The 18687-nt window shown below is 35.4% G+C and overlaps 1 protein-coding gene across 1 annotated transcript in view; it reads left to right on the top strand.

Annotated features, from left to right (window-relative positions):
• The window catches only part of SLC2A13 (solute carrier family 2 member 13), a 354614-nt gene that overhangs the window by 241006 nt on the left and 94921 nt on the right, over positions 1-18687 (top strand). Inside the window, exons 5-6 of the mRNA XM_081309061.1 lie at positions 8162-8325; positions 15265-15385. Of these exons, the coding sequence (XP_081165187.1) occupies positions 8162-8325; positions 15265-15385 (285 nt within the window). The remainder of the gene's footprint in view (positions 1-8161; positions 8326-15264; positions 15386-18687) is intronic.

Here is an 18687-nt window from a genome sequence, read left to right as displayed (position 1 = left end):
CTGCTTGCTGGCTCCCCGCCCTCTGTAGCAGCAGGGCGGGCCGAGCGGATCAGTCAGCCCAGATCTCCGGTCGCACAGTTGGCTCGTGTATGAGACTCAATTACCGGACCTCCGTGCTGGAAATCCTTCCTGTAGGTTTCGGTGCACCCCCATTTTGCTATAAGTTCCTAACAAGATAGTTTTTTGTCGTTCTAACTCGTTATTCACCCTCGCAGTGGTGCGGTACACGGGGTGTGATGCACTCTATTTGCGGCCATCTTGGGGATACCCTGGAAATATTCTTATATCATCTTACACATGAGCTTTTGTGGGATACCTCATATCTAAACCATAATATCATCTTTTCTATTTTCTTCCACTGTGATGGTGCATAGCAGTCCATTATGCACTCATTTCTGTTTGAAAGTCTGTTGCCATCAACATGTCTAAATATTTGTTGAATTGGGTAGTTAAGACAGGATTATTAGCATGTCTTGTTTATAGTATGTCAGCACCAGGAGGTAAAGGGCATGGTTTATTCTGTTAAACAAAATACTGAGTCTGGCAAATGAAAAAAAAAAAAGTCTCTCTGAAGATAAACATACAATGTGAGTTTCTCATGATTATTTTATGTTTCCTTTACTTAAAGTAATATTATATTTAGTTCACAGAGTTGGAAGCTAATGGTGCTTGAATACAATGTATAACATATTCTAATCTAGAAACTTTTAATACACAAAAATTTAAGAAATGTGTGTTTATGGAAAATGGGAAACATAAAGAAGAAAACTCATACCTTAATCTCACCACCTTGAGATAATCTGTCTGATATTTTGGTTTATTTATTTTGCCTTTAATAAGTGAGATTCTGCCCTTGCATACTTTTGTACTTTGCTTTTTTCCTCACTTCATTCTGCATGCTCCTGATCTATTTTCCCAGTTTGTGATTCCACCAGAGATAGAGTTATAAATAATGTGCATAAAAGTACATATCTTTGCATAATCACATTCTTTGTGACTGTGCTCTAAAATGTTTTTATATAGAATAAAACATTCTTGCAAACTTTTTTACTCATGAATGTTCAAGGCTGTTAGCGCTTAAAATAAAATACCATTTTATTCCCTTTGAAGTCAGTCCTAAGAGCAGTGTTCTTCCTGAAACAAATGCCATGACCTGCCCTTTTTTCCTTTTTCCTTCACACTCAGGCTCTTAAACCTCCTGAGAAGAATTTTAAATAGACTGTCACATTTGCTTTAATGAGGGGTTAGATGGGCACAACTTGAAACTAAGTACATAATAAAATGATGGAAAGAGGAGTTTGTGTCAGTGTTAGCGTAAAAATTAAGTCATAGGTAATCTGTGTGTGTTTGTGGGTATGTGTGGGTGTTTATGCTACTAGGAATTGAACCCAAGAGTGCTCTACCACTAAGCTACAACTCCTTTTTTTTTTTTTTACTCTTTCAAGATAGAATCTCACTGAGTTACAGAGGCTGGCCTTAAACTTGAGATCCTCCTCCCTAAGCCTCCTTTGATATGGAGTCATTTTTAAAGTGGTTTTCCAGTGGTCAGGGCACCTGAAGTGGGAAGGAGTATAGCCAAATGGGGATGGGGATGGAAGTGGAGAGTGCATTGGAAGCATTCAGGACATAGCCCTCTACCCTTGCCCTTTATCCCACTCCAAGGAACTTTTTTTTTTCTCTAAACCCTCTGGATTATTTGAATACTTTATTCTTAACATTATTATAATTATTTAAGAAGTTTAAAAATTGGTCAGACTAAAATTCACTTAGTTGTATCTTAATTATATGCCTAAAAGGTAAAGCTTTGATACATGAATTATATTTCAATAAAGAAATAGGGGGCTGGGGTTGTGGCTCATTGGCAAAGCGCTTGTCTCACACATGTGAAGCACTGGGTTTGATCCTCAGCACCACATAGAAATAAACAAATAAAATAAAGATATCTATAAGTAACTAAGTACATACATACATACATATATACATACATACATAAACAAGGTCAAACAAAGAGATAGCAGGGTCACATCCCATTCATTTATTAAAATAAACATTAGTAAGTGTCTAAAATGTAGTCATAAGCCTGCTTCCACATTGATTTTCTTACATAAACACACTTATATTGTCATCTATGAATTTTAAATTTTAGTTTCTTTAAAACAGAACAAGAACTAAAACATAACTTTTGAGAGGAAAAGCAAGGACAGAATCTTCCTAGACTTTCACATTTTATCTCTAATTTTTTTAAGGTTGTGTTATACAGTTTTACTAACTTATCTTTCTTGACTTTTCCCAAAATTAGGGTTTTGTTTTTATTACAACTCTTTTAAAATGTTCAATTTATTGATTTTTTTAAAAATAATTACAGTAATAGACATAAACAGGTTTGGCAACAGTCGCTCTGAACTTGATATCCATACAGCTCAAAAAATGGCAAGATTTGAGCCTGTGTGAAGCCCTAAACACTGAGTTCTCCTAGGAAGTATATTTTAGGGAAAGAATTACTAGGATTATTTGAAAAACTGATGAATTAAAGGTCACATTACAGAACTTCTTTCAGTCTTACTGATACTTAAAGGAAAGTCTGTGGTCTGGTTGTGCTAGATGAGACAAGTTAGTGATCTTTCCTGATTTTTCCAAAAGGATAAAGCCAGAAAAAGTGGACTAGTTTCTTAGGTGGAGTGTATGGTCATGCTGGGAAAGGTCAGGAGCTATCTCCCTTAGAAGTTACTATGGCACATTTTTTTTTCTTTTTCTTCCTAAAACACTAATAAAATCATCTAAATTTTGAAGGGTTTTTTTTTTTTTTGGTAATACATTAAATGTTAGTTATATTAGTATTAGTAATTATGTTCTGAGGATTACGATGATATTTGCATCATTGTTTGATTTAAGACCAGCATGATAGGGGCTGGGATTGTGGCTTAGTCAGAGCACTTGCCTCACACTTGTGAGGCACTGGGTTCAATCCTCAGCACCACATAAAAATAAATAAAATAAAGATATTGTGTCCATGTATAACTAAAATATATTAAAAGGAAAAAGAATAGCATGATAAGAGTTCACTAGTATGTTACCTCAAAACACATGTCTATGTGTATTTCTAATTTTTACTATTTTATTTTCGGTTTTATATCTTGCATCTAATAATGTACAAGATGGATTTTCTGTGTATGAAATACATGAAAACATGTTTCAAATTTTTAATTTTTAAATGATTTTTTCTGCATTGGTTAAAACATTTTTCTCTTAAAACCATTCATGTGTTTTTCATAGTTACCTATGTTTTGACTGTATAACTTAGAAATATAATTCACTTAAAAGAACTTTTATTAGGATGACATTTTACATACTGTAGTCAGTGTGCCTTAGTATGTAGTATAAATGTATTTTATAATACTGGGAGCTCATAAAAGAGCCAAAAAAAAAAAACCCTCATAACTTAGATAATGGAAATCTCCAAGGGCTTATGTTTGCTCAACTACTCTGTAAATTCTAGTCTTCTCATTTAGTTCGGCTTCTATCCCACTGTGAACATGACCCATAAAACTGCTGAGTAAGGTAAGGTTAGTAGATGACTATTTTGAAGTTTCTGGAATACTGCTCAAACATTACACCTGTGTGCCCCATAAATCAAACTAATTGTGACTAAATTTCAGCAGTTAATTTTACCTACTCAACTCTCACTGTCAGAATGAGTATGTTCCATATCCCTTTTATTCATGATATTAAAGTCTTTATAATTTCATGCCAGTAAAGTTTTGTCTTTTATTTTGTAAGACAGTTAAGAGTGTCCTTTACTATCTTGCCTTGATTGCCATGAATATTAGAGCTCTGTTCTAGTGGTTACGCAGCTAAAGTTTTCATGTGATCATCTTCTATGTCTCCTACTCTCTTCTACCAATCAACATTCATTACAGCACTTCTGTCAGGTAGTTTTTGATTATAAACATTCTTAATTCCTTTTTGACATTTTGCGGCAGACAAATTGAATAAATTCAGCAATTACTGAGTGCCTACTTCTTGCTGTTAAGCTCTGTAATATTGGCAGTAGTTGAAAAGGATAGGTGATGGTCTTAAGAAACCAAAAAAATTAGCCACTCCTAGGAAATGCTTTGTTCAAACAGGAATTAATAGATGTGTTTTCTAGGCAAATGAGGTTCCCATGTTAATTCTTTCATTTGTAGTTCAAAGTCATCATGAGGCTAAGTGATCATTACTGAAGCATACATATTTTCTAGGGCTATTATGTCTTAGATTTAAAATTTGAGAGTGGAAGCTGGGTATCTCATAGTTTCTGAGATAGCAGTGCACATACAATTCCCGTCTTTTCTGTTCCTAAGCCTCCACAAATGGTTGTGGAGCTGGTCTCTGTGAGAACACACTGCTCTTAAGCCTTTCAACTTGGGGAGAGGTGGTTTGTTGGAGGGGACCAGAGGTTGCCTCAGGGAATCTCTAAAAAGATGATAGTGTGTCTGATCCATATTATGAAATGACTTTGAAAAGAGCAGGCATTATTCCTGCTTTGAGTCTAACAGGAAAAGAAAGCTTTGTTCAGTTGTTCATGTTGTTCTTTAATGAAGAAGGTTCTCTTATGCTTTGTGAAACTTTTGAATGCATACTCATTCCCTTGAAAATTCAGACTACTACATAAAGGTGTACAAGATGGTAAATAGTGATAGCCCATGACTTAAAAGGTTGCCAATACCATCGCTTATGAAAACACTGAATTTTACACATATTAAAATATAAGTTAAACATATCTTTCTGCAATTCCATGACCTGACTTTTAAAATAAGGTTTGTGAATTATTCTAACCTAGATGTGTCTTCCCTTGCCCTATAAAAGAGAATATAGTTGTCGCCTGAATTTTTCTGGAACTGATTGCCCTTTACATTGTTCTCATCTTTTATTACTCGCCTTCTCCTTTTAATTGTTGGCCTTTTGCTTATTTTATTGTTTACTGATACCTTTCCTGTGATAGGCAGAATAATGTCCCCCCGCAAAGATGTATGGAACCTTTGAATATGTTCCTGTGAATCCCCCCTCCCAAAGATCTCTAGAACCTATGGATATGCTGTGTTACTTGGCCCAGGGAAATTACAGGTGGCAGACTGAATTGCATGTGTTCATCAGTTTACCTTAATTAGAGAGATTACCCCGGATTTTCTGAGTGTGCCCATTGTAATCACCAGGGCCCTTAAATGTAGAAAAAGGAAACAAAGAGGAAGGCAGAATGAAGCCACATGAGTGAGACTTGGGCAGGGGCCTGAGAATATAGGAAAACTCTAAGCTGGAAGAAGCCAAGGAAACAGCTTACCCCTGGATCCTCCAGAAAGGATTGTAGCCCTAATGACACCTTTGGTTTCTGACATCCACTGAATCTCTTCACATTTCTGATTTATAGAACTGTAAGAAAATAAATCTGTGTTGTTTTAAGCCAACAAGCTTGTGGTGATTTGTTATGGCAGCAATTAAAAAAAAAATACATTTACCAGTGTAGAGAAAGGAAAATAAAGATAAAACTCGGGGTAGTTCATTCAAGAAAGTCTTGCAGGTTGTAGTTGCACCTCAGCCCACTCTCACCGTGTCCATCATCACAGATAATCTGCAGTGGCCAGTTGCTGCTCTGATGGCTTGACATGTGCTTCAAGACTACATCCCCTGGGTGCAGTCTGCCTCCACTCCACCCTCTTGGCTTTATCATTGGGGTGATCTTTTCACAGAAGAGATTTCATCCTGTTATTTCTTTCTGAAGTCCATTTTGTAATCTTCCATTGCCTACAAAGTAAAGCCCAAACACAAAGCATTATATCTGAGCCCCTTCCACAAAAGCTTCTGCTACAGCCTCTTGCTTACTCCTCTACTTTTGTTTGTATTTTATGTTCAGACAAGGTAAAATGCTCAGGCTCTGTGAACCCAGCATGCTATTGAGCTCTTTTGTCTCTGAAGTATGTTGCCTCCTTCACCTGGGTTGCCTTCCCTGATTGTCATCTGGGCTGGCCAACCCATGTGAATTTTTCAGGGCTTAACACAAAGATTAGATTCCCTGGAAAATCAAGGAACCATCCCATAAAATGAATCATTTTTTTTCCTGTCCTTTATGCCACACTGTAATTTGTACATCTTGCGATATTAAAACCAGTTTGTTTCTATTTCATTCTCCAATTCTAAACTAAGTCTCTTGAGGGCAGCAACAGACTCTGATAGCATCTGTGGGATCTTATCACTCACGTAGCTTATACAGCAGGCACTCAATAAATGTTCAGTGAATGAAGGATTATATTTCCTGGACAGCACACCACACAGATGCCATTAGAATTCAGCTTTCTGAATCCCAGGACACTGTTTTTTGCATTCTGCCTCTAAAACATTGGCACCACAAAAGGAGTTTTTTATACTTGTGTAATTTTTCATTTTAAATAAAACAGAAAATAACTTAGTTTGATACCACTACCATTTGTCTCCCCTAGCTGAACACTTGGAATTTCATGATTTTTATTATATCAAAATAAAAACATCAAACAGCCTCTGTGGTTTTAGGTTTGTTTTTTTTTTTTTTATGACTCCTTTTCTAAGAATCAGTTTGTGCAGTATATCTGTTTTTATTGCTAAAGCATTGGGGAGATTCTGAAATTTAGTAACACGGCAAGTATCAAATTATTTGGGCTTTAAAAATAATATTTGGATTATCTCTAAACCTATTTTCTGCCTTTTCAGGCTTGTTTTTATGTTAGTTTCTTGGTGGTCACACATAGGTTTGACCTTTTATGTAGGCCTTTGTGAAAGTGCATACAGATTTGGAAGCTGGGATGGATTGGTATCATAGTTTTTATCATCACTTCACATTCTGACTTCAGAACATTCAGAATTTTCACGATGATGGGAGTGATTCCACTGGTAATTTCCTTTTTTAAAACAGTTGTCAGAATTAATATTCTGTAAAACTCATCGTTCATGCTGCATAGTAGTTTTTAAGTGTGGTATACTATTTTAAAAAAAGGTATTTTTTCTCAAAATGAATGAGTCCATGTTAATATTTCATGTAATAACCATCATTGCTAATTTTAGAAAGTAGTAAACAGAAGCCATTGATGTATCAATGAGACTTAAACATATTTAAAATAGAGTTTACTTTTGAAGTACTATGGAAGTATTGATAAAGTATTGATTTTTAACTATGGAAATATCCAGCTTGCTCTCACATATTGCTTGGATGTCCACTACTGTCAGGTGTGCATAAAGTGAACTTGTTTTAGGATAGCTTGAAATGCTAGGCAAAGCTGTGGTTGAGACTGTGTATTTAGGATGTGAATTCTACATATTTCATCCTCAATCACTGGAAGTACTTATCTTTCTTTTCAGGTCAACTTAAAGTAATGAGCTTCTATAGCTACTGATATTTCTACCAGAAAAGAAATGTTCCATGGGAAACCTGTCATCCTTAAATGTGCCAGACGTATTGTCTGTTATGTACCAACAAACAGGCATGATGGTCTTTTAAGAACTAGTCTCCAGTGAACTCTTTTAGCACAAGATGAGTCTGCAGAGCTTAGTCATGCAGAATGTGCTAGAGACTTCACTTCACCAAAGACTCCACTTTCTAGGAACCACAAATCCATTCTCAAGTAGTCAGTTTCTTATCTCCTTACACAGTGCTAGATGTATCCTCACACAAACTTATTTCTTGTGTCTTCTTTGAAGAGATTCTTTACTTGTTTCATTTCTACCATTACATCACATTTCTTATTATATGCTGTGAGTCATTTTCTTCTTTTAAGGACATTAATTCATTGCTGATCCATACCACAGACTTGGAGCTTATCGTTGATAGTTTTTGTCAAAGTACCAGCTGCTGCTGTCCCTAGTGGTGGGGTATGTTTCACTGAGGAAGCTTTCAGCCTCTGTTCATTTGTTTAGGTGTCTTTTTTTTTTGGGGGGGGGGGGCGGGGAGGTAACAAAGTACAAAGTAAATATATCTAAACACAGTTTCTGTAATTGTGCTCCTTTAAATAACTGGTCTGAATTCACTTGATAACTTGATGTTATTGCTGTATTAGCCATGATTTTCTTTTTCTTTTTGAGGTGGCTAAATCTTTTTCTGTCTGAATAACTTTGCTTCTTTGAATAAGCAGCAGCAATTGATTTATTCTTTGCCTTTCAGGTACTACAGTGCAACCATTCTACAGATGTCTGGTGTGGAAGATGATAGACTTGCAATATGGCTGGCTTCAGTTACAGCTTTCACAAACTTCATTTTCACACTGATAGGAGTCTGGCTCGTTGAGAAGGTGGGCCGACGAAAGCTTACCTTTGGTAGTTTAGCAGGTAGGTGCCTAGATGAAGAATTCAGTTTTAAACTTTTTTCTAATGATGACAGCCTTTTAAATGACAACATTGAAACCACTTCTGATATTGGTTTCTTTGACAAACAACATAATATGAGAGTAATAGACCAAAATAAAATAAAAATGAGAATTTGTTTATTTTTTGATACTAGGGATCAAACCTTAAACCCGGGAGTGCTTTACCACTGAACTGTGTCCTCAGTCCTTTTATTTTTTGTTTTGAGGCAGAGCCTCACTAAGATCCTTAGGTCTTTGGGTGCTCACTAAATTTTTGAGGCTGGCCCCGAGCTTGTGATCCTCTTGCCTCATCCTTCCAGGAAAAAAATAAGAGCTTTGAGTGAATGTTAAGATACAAGTCTAGTTGGGCTGGGGATGTGGCTCAAGCGGTAACGCGCTCTCCTGGCATGTGCGGGGCGCTGGGTTCCATCCTCAACACCACATAAAAATAAAGATGTTGTGTCCACCAAAAACTGAAAAATAAATATTAAAAAAATTCTCTCGGGCTGGGGATGTGGCTCAAGCGGTAGCGCGCTCGCCTGGCATGCGTGCGGCCCGGGTTCGATCCTCAGCACCACATACCAACAAAGATGTTGTGTCCACCGAGAACTAAAAAATAAATATTAAAAATTCTCTCTCTCTCTCTCTCTCTCTCTCTCTCTCTCTCTCTCTTAAAAAAAAAAATTCTCCCCCTCTCTCTCTCTCTCTCTCTCTCTCTCTCTCTCAAAAAAAAAAAAAAGATACAAGACTAGAAACTAGATTGTAAGTAGGAACCAATTGTAAGAACAATCTGGGTATACTGAGGGTAATATTTTTCTGTTATTTTTGGAGTTCAGCTCAAAGGAACAGAAGTAAAAGGAATAATTATTTTTTTGTTCTATTCCTTGTTTGAAAAATGTTATATTTGTGAACTGACTTTATGTTGTATTTTTAAGTTTGGAATTATATGGAAACAAATTTGAAGCATTTTTTTCCAAGCTCTTTCAACAGTGAAATATTGGAACCATATAATTTCGTCACAAAGCAGGGACAAACTCTTTTTGTGTTTGATACAAGCCTAAATCCTAGGATAAGTTCTGATTGGTTAAGTGTGTTTTCTATGATGGCTAAATAAAGCAAAACCTTTCTTTTCTCACTTGTCTTTTGTGTTTAAATTCTGCCCATTTATTTCTTTTCTAAAATACAAAGGGCTGTTTCACATGACAAAAATGGGACCCATCTATGACAATTTCTTCACTGGATATATTTCATACTTTTTGAGATTTTTTTTCAAGTGTACAAGCACTTTCTTTCTTACGAATCAGCTGTACTCTAGTAGTGTTTTTATAAGTGAAATTGGAGTTAAAAAGTACACATTTCCATTAAAATATGAAGTTTCGGGGGTAGCACGAAATTCTCTTTTAGCCAAATTATACCTAAAGTAATGATCTAATAGGACTGTTTCAGGCACTTGTCCCAGATTTTGATGAGAAAATACATTGTGAGTTCTAAACACAGTTACTGGGAATATATAACCTTCCTCCAGAAGGAAGAATACAGTGCTTCCACCTCCTGCCTTACCTAAGCAGTGGGAGCCCTTGACTCCAGTACTGTGAGCGAAGCTGAAGTATTAGTACTGAGGCAAAGCAGAGATTGATTAGAGGCTCTGGTAATTACAATAGCAAAAGTATACAGGGAAGCACACAAGAAAGTAAAGAAGGGTGAGGGACAAGTAAAGGTTTAAAAAAACATGTATAAAACCATGTGTGATGAAAGCAGAGGTGGTAAGCCTGGAACAAAAGACTAAGAAGAGGGCTAGGGATGCAGTTCAGTTGGTAGAGTACTTGCCTTACATACACAAGTGCTGGGTTCAATCCCCAGCACCACAAAAAAAAAAAAAAAAAAAAAAAGACTAAGGAGAAATCCTTTGGCTATCTTAGTCTAGAAAGTAGTAGATGCTATGAGAGCACAGATTTTTACTTTCTGTAAGAAAAATATGTCTGACAATCAAAGCTGTCCACCATGAACTGGGCTATCTCATTAGGATGATAAACAACAACAACAACAAAAAATGGATTACCATCAGGAGTGTTCTGCTAAAAATACACTCTTATGGTGTGCTGGAAATTGGATTTCCTGACACCTGGGGCTTAGGTCAACACTAAGAAGAGAAATAGCTGCTTTCAAAATTTTTAAATGGACTTTTTTCCTTTTTGATAGAGCCTAATATATTGCTGCCTCAAGAGGTCTTTTTTTTAAAAAAAAATAGAATTTCAGTGCTTAAAGATAGAATTTAAATGATGTTTGGCTTTGGAGATTTAGGGAAAACTGCTGAATTAACACTTTTTCTAGCAGCTTGTTCCTTCATTTGTTGCAGTCCAGCAATATACTTTCTTATCAATCCTGCAAAATTCTTGAGGCATTATTGGTACAGAGCCAGACTGTTTTTTGAGTCTAAAGTTTGTGATTTTAGGCAAAGTTCTATTTCCTCATCTGTACATGGGGATTAATTATCATTCCTGCTTTATGGAGTTATAAGAAGGATTTAACACATTTAAAATACTCAGGATGCAGATAATAAAGTAGAGCATCTTAGCTATCACAGCATCATGAGTAACCAGAGTGACTCTGTTGTTTTATCCACACTTTGAAATAGCCTCCCCCTTCTTAATCCACCTGGAAATTCATGTTTCCCTTCCCTGTAGGTCTTTTGCCCGGAGGGGTCCAGCAAGCATGCCTGACTCTTGAGAGGAAGTAGTAAGACATTCATAAGAAAGAAAAGACTAAAGACTTCAGGGTTGTTTCTTCCCAGCAACATTTAGCCATTTTCCTTTCCTTTTTCTCTTTTCTGCCAAATCTGCCACCACCTCAGCTCTGACAGTTAAAAATACTTTACAGTCTGCAGATAGCCCCCTCCAGAAGGCTTCTGACCTCCAGCTGTGTGGTCAGTAGATATTACAGTGGCTTATGAGGTAGAAAGCCTGGCTTGTTGTCACAGGTTTCCTCTTTTACCTGCACATATAGAGGTAAATGATGGCATTTGTGCAGTTTCCTGTTTGTAATTGTGGTTACACAGGTCCACTAGAAGACAGTAGCCAGTGCAAGTTTACACTTTGGGAAGGAGGCCTAATTAGCACTTGGCAGCCCTGTTAATTTGTATGTTTTCCTCCAGGGTAAACCTCACAGTAGATGCTTCTTTGACACTGTAATAACAGTTGATTCAGTGGATTTTTTAAAAAAATTTCTTTGTTTGTTTTAATTGGTTATATATGGCAGTAGAATGCATTTATGCACTTTGATATCATACATAGATGGGATATAATTTCTCATTTTTCTGAGTGTACATGTTGTACAATCACATTGGTCATGCTGTCACCTATATACATAAAATAATAATGTCTGCTGCATTCTTCTATTCTTCCTATCCCTTTATTTCAATATTTTTTTTTTGGTTTTATTTATTTGTATATAGATACATATTGCTCTTTTAATAGTACTGAGTGTTATGAAAATGTTCATTTTAAATTTTTTAAATTGGCTACAGCCTAGAATTTTTAAACTTAGGATTCAGTTTTATTCCCTATATTGTGTTTTATTTTTTAAATTGGATTAAAAAATATGAAAAATAGGTTAAATCATATCAAGATAATTTTTGAATAGATATTACCCCCTACAAATTATTATAAATAAACTGTGTTTAATCCCAAAGAAACTCTTTATACAGAGAAATATATGTAAGCTGTCAATAATTTTAAATGTGGCATATTTTATCATGTTCTCATTTTTAATATTTTCAAACCTTGTTGAAAAAAACTGGTCTTTTTTTGAATATGATAATTTAATAGCAGCCTCTTATTGAATACTGGGAGTCTTGTGTCTGTGTAACAGTATTTATAATAAATCTTAGAAGGCCAGAAACTCCGTGCCGTTTCTACCACATATTTTGGTAGTGGAATATTTCTGAAAACATTATTCATAGGCTGTCTCTCTCAGAAGCAGCAGTGCTACTTATTTTAAAATGTGAATTTGTGGGCACCATCTTAGATCTAAGTTAGAATCTATGAAGATGGGGTCTGGAGCTGGAGCATTTTGACAGGTTCTGCTGGTGAAACTTAGGCACACATTAGGGGAACTAAGGAAAGGAAATGATTTTTTTCTAAAAGATAATTCCAGCTCTGTACTGGGTATTTAATATAGCTTATTAATGAGATATTCTTCAGAATGCTATTATCCAACTTACATCACTTTCTTTGAAGAATATCTTTATCGGGAAAATTTTACCAAATGTTTAAAATCTACTAGTGTGCTTGGTTAGGAGATACTCTTTTCCTGAAATATCAGGAGGAACCAACACTGCACACTACACAGGAGAAATTCCTTTCATCCAAAGCTTTCCTATACTAAGCTTACACTAATGAACTTTATTAATTTTGTATGATTTTTTGTGATTTATTTTTTATATTATAGAAAGAGAGGTTATAGAGGATATATATATATATAATATATATGTGTGTATATATAATATATATATAGTATATGTAGGTTATAGTAATGAATCATTAGATAATAACTATAGTAATTTCTAATACTAACAAGCAACTGATAAAACATTTGTAACTTGCTAAATGAAAGAAAAAGGGTAATACAAGTAGTTAGAAGGGTTTTTAATCTCTGTCTGAGCATCACAGTTACCTGTGGAGCTCTATGAAGCCCATGCTTCTCCTCCCCATCTTCTAGAGAGGCTGAGTCAGAGGGCGGGGCATCCCAGGCATCTCCTCCAGTAGGAAGCAAGGACTAAACATTGCCACAGAAAATTTTAAAAGATAAAGATATAAGTATAGCTTTTAAAATATTTCCATCCAAATTAGGTTAATAATATAATAAATATGCTTAAGAAGGGTTGACTTTCAAGCATTTAGGAATTCTACATATCCAGAATGTTCCATTCCCAAAATTTTGAAGATAGATTGAATTTTTTTTAGATACAGAAGCAAGAGTTATATTATCCATATTACATAACTCACCTAGGTTATTTGTACCATACTAACTCATGACTTGAACTGTATAATCTTAACATTTTTTTGTTCTTATTCTTTTTTTCAAAAATAACCAACATTATAAAAATCCATATAACTTTAATACATATGTCAGCCACTACTTTCTGAGATAAATATGTGCCAGGCACTAGAATTTGACATATAGTTATGCAACTTAGTATTTACAATTTATCATGGGCACAGGTTATTGAATTATTACTATGAAGGAAGAATATCAGCTTTATTCACACCTTCAAGTATCAGCATTTCCTGATAAAATTATTTTACCTGTTTCACAGAAATGAGCTATGGAAATTGTTTGGGCAAATAATTAAAACTCAAGTTCTTCAATAGATAAACAGTAAAAGTCATGTTTTGTTTGAAGAAAAGGCTTGATTTTCAGAACAAATGTATATCTCTTTTCTATTTCTCTTTTCTATTTCTCCATTTAAGGCTTGATAGCCTTTTGAGTAAAGTAAAGTCTCAAGCTATTCCTAGTGTGGTCTGAGTTTTTTAAGTAAACAGGAAGAAAACACACAGTGATTTTTGGTGTAAGACTCCATTGACCTAGTTTAGCAAAACAGACTTCTGATCTTCCCTTTAGGTCTCTCTTTCATTCAACTTTTTCTCCTACTTTGAAGGTCCACTCTTGCTGCTACTGCTTCTAATGATAACTACAGCATAACTAACTTTAAAAAATGTTTTAGAGCATTTTTATTATATAAATATTTCAAATGCATAATAACACTTAAACTTCAGTAATTCTGTAAGTATTTTCACTAAGTCCCATTTTATGGAAGACAAAATCAAAGTTTGTAAAGGTCCAAGATCGGAATCAAGAAACAGCAGAGCTCAGTACTTAGGCACAACCCTCGGATTCCAAGGGCATCTCATTCCCAAGGTGCTTAACTTGACACATTCCAACAAACATTTCAGTTATTACACAGTCCCACTGAACCTCCATGGTGTTTTCTAAAATTCTTGTTTTATCTATTTCTTTAACCATATATTTGGTCACATCTTAAATTACCTCTCAGTTAAACTAATACAATCTTTACTTCTACATAAAGACACCCCCTAAATTTCACATTTTAATTATGTTGCCTAATTTAAATAAATTATACAAATTAATGCAGCCATTTTGCCTTTCTTCCTATCACTCTTTTTGTTCACCCTTAAAATTCTGTGGCTGAAGCAATTATCAGAAATTTGAAAACTTCTTGTTTACCATCAGGACATTGATCAAGAACTCAAACTTTGGTATTTTTAATAGTCTTAATTACTAAAACTTTCCCTTAAATCCAAAGGTAAGTATTCTATTCCCAAATGGCAACAGGCAAAATAAATGAGGTCACGTGTTATTTCATTCCTGATACCTTAAAGTCTTAAATTTAAAGAAGAAAACTTTCTTTTTAATAATAAACATTCTCTTGCCTGCTTCAGAAATAATCAGTGTGTTACTTTTTAGTTCCACTGATTTAGGTCTTATATGACCGAAGGCCATTAGAACAATTTTCTTGGCACCAAAAGTAATAGTTGATGTACATCTGTTGGGTTTTGTTCTTCCTGACTTGTTAGACTCTCTGTAATGTTGCTTACTTTAAGATATCCAGTAATTCTAGGTGTTTGGTTGTTTTTGCTTTGTATTTCTTTCGTTTTGTTTTTAGAGGAGAATCATCAGTTTTCTTTTTGATTCATAATTGTATTTGCTTTGAATTTTACTTTCCTCATGTCTCACAATGTCCTAGTGAGCTTTTCCGATAATTTGTTTAGATAGTAGAAACTTTTATTTTAAACCAGAGAAGATAAATCAAGGTATTTTTTAGAAGTATGATATATGAAATCCAGTCTTCTTTGGAAAAATGTTGTCAAACGTCTCTCTGATGTAAAACATTTTTCCCCCCTAGGTACTACTGTGGCACTCATTATTCTTGCTCTCGGATTTCTGCTCTCAGCCCAGGTTTCTCCCCATATCACTTTCAAACCAGTAGCTCCATCAAGTCAGAATGCTACTTGTACAAGATACAGGTGAGATTGCATTATGTTCTGTTTCCTTAATCTAATTTTGGTAATGTTTTTGTTTGACTTTAACTTTTCTAAAATTTGAGAGATGAGTAGGAGCTTCCTAGGTGTTGGGCTTACATATGAAGGGAAGAAAATGTGAAAGGTGTAGGTAGGTACCATGAGAAATAGCATTTTCAAAGGCATGAGAGTGTATGAAATTAAGGAAAAAGTCAATTGTTGAGACATTATTTTGGTGATATTTCTCTTTAAATTAGGGAGTAATGTTGAATCAGGAATATAGCAAAACTATAATTTAGCTCATGAATGACTCAGTGACATTGCTATTCCAGGTGAAATAGCAAATTGGTAATTAATGTTTTGTAACATACACATAACTCTGAATATTCTCGCAGTTATTTTTCACTGAATTTTATGGGCATAACTGTATTAATTTAAATAGAAAAGAATGTTGTCCCCCAATATTATGGCTCTTCCAGAGGATCAGAAATTCGACAGTGAGTGTGGCAAAAAGTGAAGCATTCCGATGTCCCACCATAGGCTTAAGAGTCAATTAAGTGTTGACTGTGCACACTGTGTGATAAAAGGATGGGTGCAAAGACAGACAAACAGTGATTGAAGAATGTACAAGTGAATTAATGAAAGAAAAAATTAACATTTCAATTAATTTTGGGACAGCATAAATTTTAAGTTAAATGATTTTTATCAGTCCAAAAGGCTAGTAACCCCTTTAAAACATGGATAGAATAAGAAGTGACTTAAAATTTAAAAGGAAAAAAAAAGAAAAGGAAAAACCAGCATGCCTGTAATCCCAGCAGCCCAGGAGGCTGAGGCAGGAGGGTTGCAAGTTTAGAGCCAGCTTCAGCAACTTAGTGAGGTCCAAGCAACTCTGTAAGACCCTGTCTCAAAATAAAATATTTTTTAAAAAAGGGTTGGGATGTGGCTCTGTGGTTAATCCCCTCTGGGTTCAATCCCCTGTGCCAAAAAGAAAAAAAAAAAAAAAAACCTTGTACTCCTTAACCTCAATCACATGGGCACAAAACTCAAATCAGTGAGTAAATAATTTGTCATTGCTATGTGAGGGTTAGAGGATATAGCTCAGTGGGAATGCAGGGTTAGCATGAGCAAGGTTCTGGGTTCATGCCCTAGGGTATGTGCATGCACATACATGCACAAACCTGTAAAATTAAAACATTATATTTATACATCAAACTGCACATGGTGTCCACTTAGAGCTTCTAACTGAACATTATTGTGGCATCTCATTACAATAGTAGGAAGAGATTTATTATGTCTTTCTAGTCCTAAAGTTTGGTCTCTACTTGCTTTGGAAAAAAGTTATAACACCTTTCTTTCTCACTAATATGTTTAACTGTCTCTTTATTGTCTTGCGGATTTTTGTGGTCCTTATCATTATCATATTCGAGGAAGACTTAAAGGTACATTAATAAAAGAACTTAAACTCAGTGTAGACTATTTCTGCAGTGCTCTTTATTTGGTTATTCAGCAACTATGGCAAAAATGATACCACTGATGGAATTCTGCAGGCTCTACTTTTTTTCTTGACATTTTAGGGGTGTGTGTGTGTGTGTGTGTATGTGTGTGTGTTTTAAATGTATTTTTTTAGTTGTATATGGACACAGTACCTTTATTTGTTTGTTGATTTTTATGTGGTGTTGGGAATTGAACCCAGTGCCTCACGCATGCGAGGCAAGAATTGTACCACTGATCCACAACCCCAGCCCTGTTTGTATGTTTTGACACAGTTACCTCTAACAATTATTATTTGAAAATTACTGTTGTTTGAGTAACAGGATAGTTTTCAAAACTAATGTCTGATTTAAGTGCAATCTTTATAATAAAGATTAGAATATTGTGAAGGTCAAGTAAAGGCTTAAAATCATCCAGAGAGTTAGAAAAAAAGTATTATGAATTTCTGATACTAGAAGAAAATGACCATATATATTTGATGGTTTACATAATGAAATCATTTTTATGACATAAACTTTTGAAGTTTAAATAAAAATATTTATTGCCTAAGTATAGCTCATTGCACAGCAATTTATGATCATAAGTCTGTTACTCCTCCTGGTCCAATATTCATCTAATATTTCACTATAAAATGGTAATGAAGTGGTACAGCAGTCCAGTTTTATCATCACAAAAATAGGGGGCCATTTTTTTAAAAAACAGGACAAAATTTTAGGCATCCAATAGGAATTGATATGTATGACAAACATTATGTGCCTTCTTTCAGAGTCACAGACTATGGGAATTACATAGTATGCATTTATGGCTTGAATGATTCTCATAAAAAATGATTGCTATATTTTTCCTAATTTTGTCATTGCTAAATCATCTTTTAACAATAATGATCTGTTACTTTGTCCCTCTTGAAAACAAACATGAAAATATGTAGTACCTTAGGATAAATAATGTTCATATTGTAAATGTAGGTTGTATACTTTCCCCGTAGAATGATACACATACGACTCTGAGCAAATCATACAGATTTAAAAGATTAGTCTTACAACCATAATGTACAAAGTTTCAAGATGACAGACTAGAGAAGATCACTTTGCTGACTGCTCTATGGCATGCAACCAAGAAAGCAGACAGGTAGAATCCAAACAGGGTGGGTGAACAAAAAGAAAATTGGGGGATGTTACTGGAATTTTGTTGTGGATGTTTAGAGCAGATTGGGGACTTGGGAGGTTGGAAGTAAGAGAATAAGGAAAAAAATCCCAGAGCTACATCTGCTACCTTGGCTGGAGAAACCAGCCAGAGTAGTCACTCTGCAAGCAGAATGGAGGGATAAGGGAATTAAAGGAGGCCACATTTTGGAATCCAGGGTGTGTCTGGGTATGGAGAGTTTAGACATCAAAACACTGCCCAACTAAACTGAAACGCACACTGCACAATATCCTTGTGCAGGAAAGAAGTCACATCTCTCCAGGCTATCTGCAGAGGACAGTGAAAGGAACCATTATGCAGCTTCAGCATACGGGCCAGCTGCTGGGGGCGCGGATTACTGGTAAACCTGAGATTGACCCAAAATACAGGCCTGGCAAACCCACACTGCACGACATAGAGTGTGCCTAAGTGACTAGGAGAAAATCAAATGTGGAAACAACTGGTCGCAGAAACCTACCTGGCTCTCCCTCTCCCCTCCAATCTGGCTGCTTTCAGGACTGGCTGGGAAAGGTGGGCCTGGCTGAGAATTCAAAAGGTGGAAGTGAGACAGACTGAATTTGGAGATTGAAACAGACCAGAAAACATGGGGTCCACAGGTGATGTAGGGGACTAAG

The sequence above is a fragment of the Spermophilus citellus genome (genome assembly GCF_964194105.1).
Source record: "Spermophilus citellus genome assembly, chromosome: 10".
NCBI lineage: Eukaryota > Metazoa > Chordata > Mammalia > Rodentia > Sciuridae > Spermophilus > Spermophilus citellus.
The sequence above is the reverse complement of the archived record's forward strand: the minus strand, read 5'-3'. Positions and strand labels throughout refer to the sequence as shown.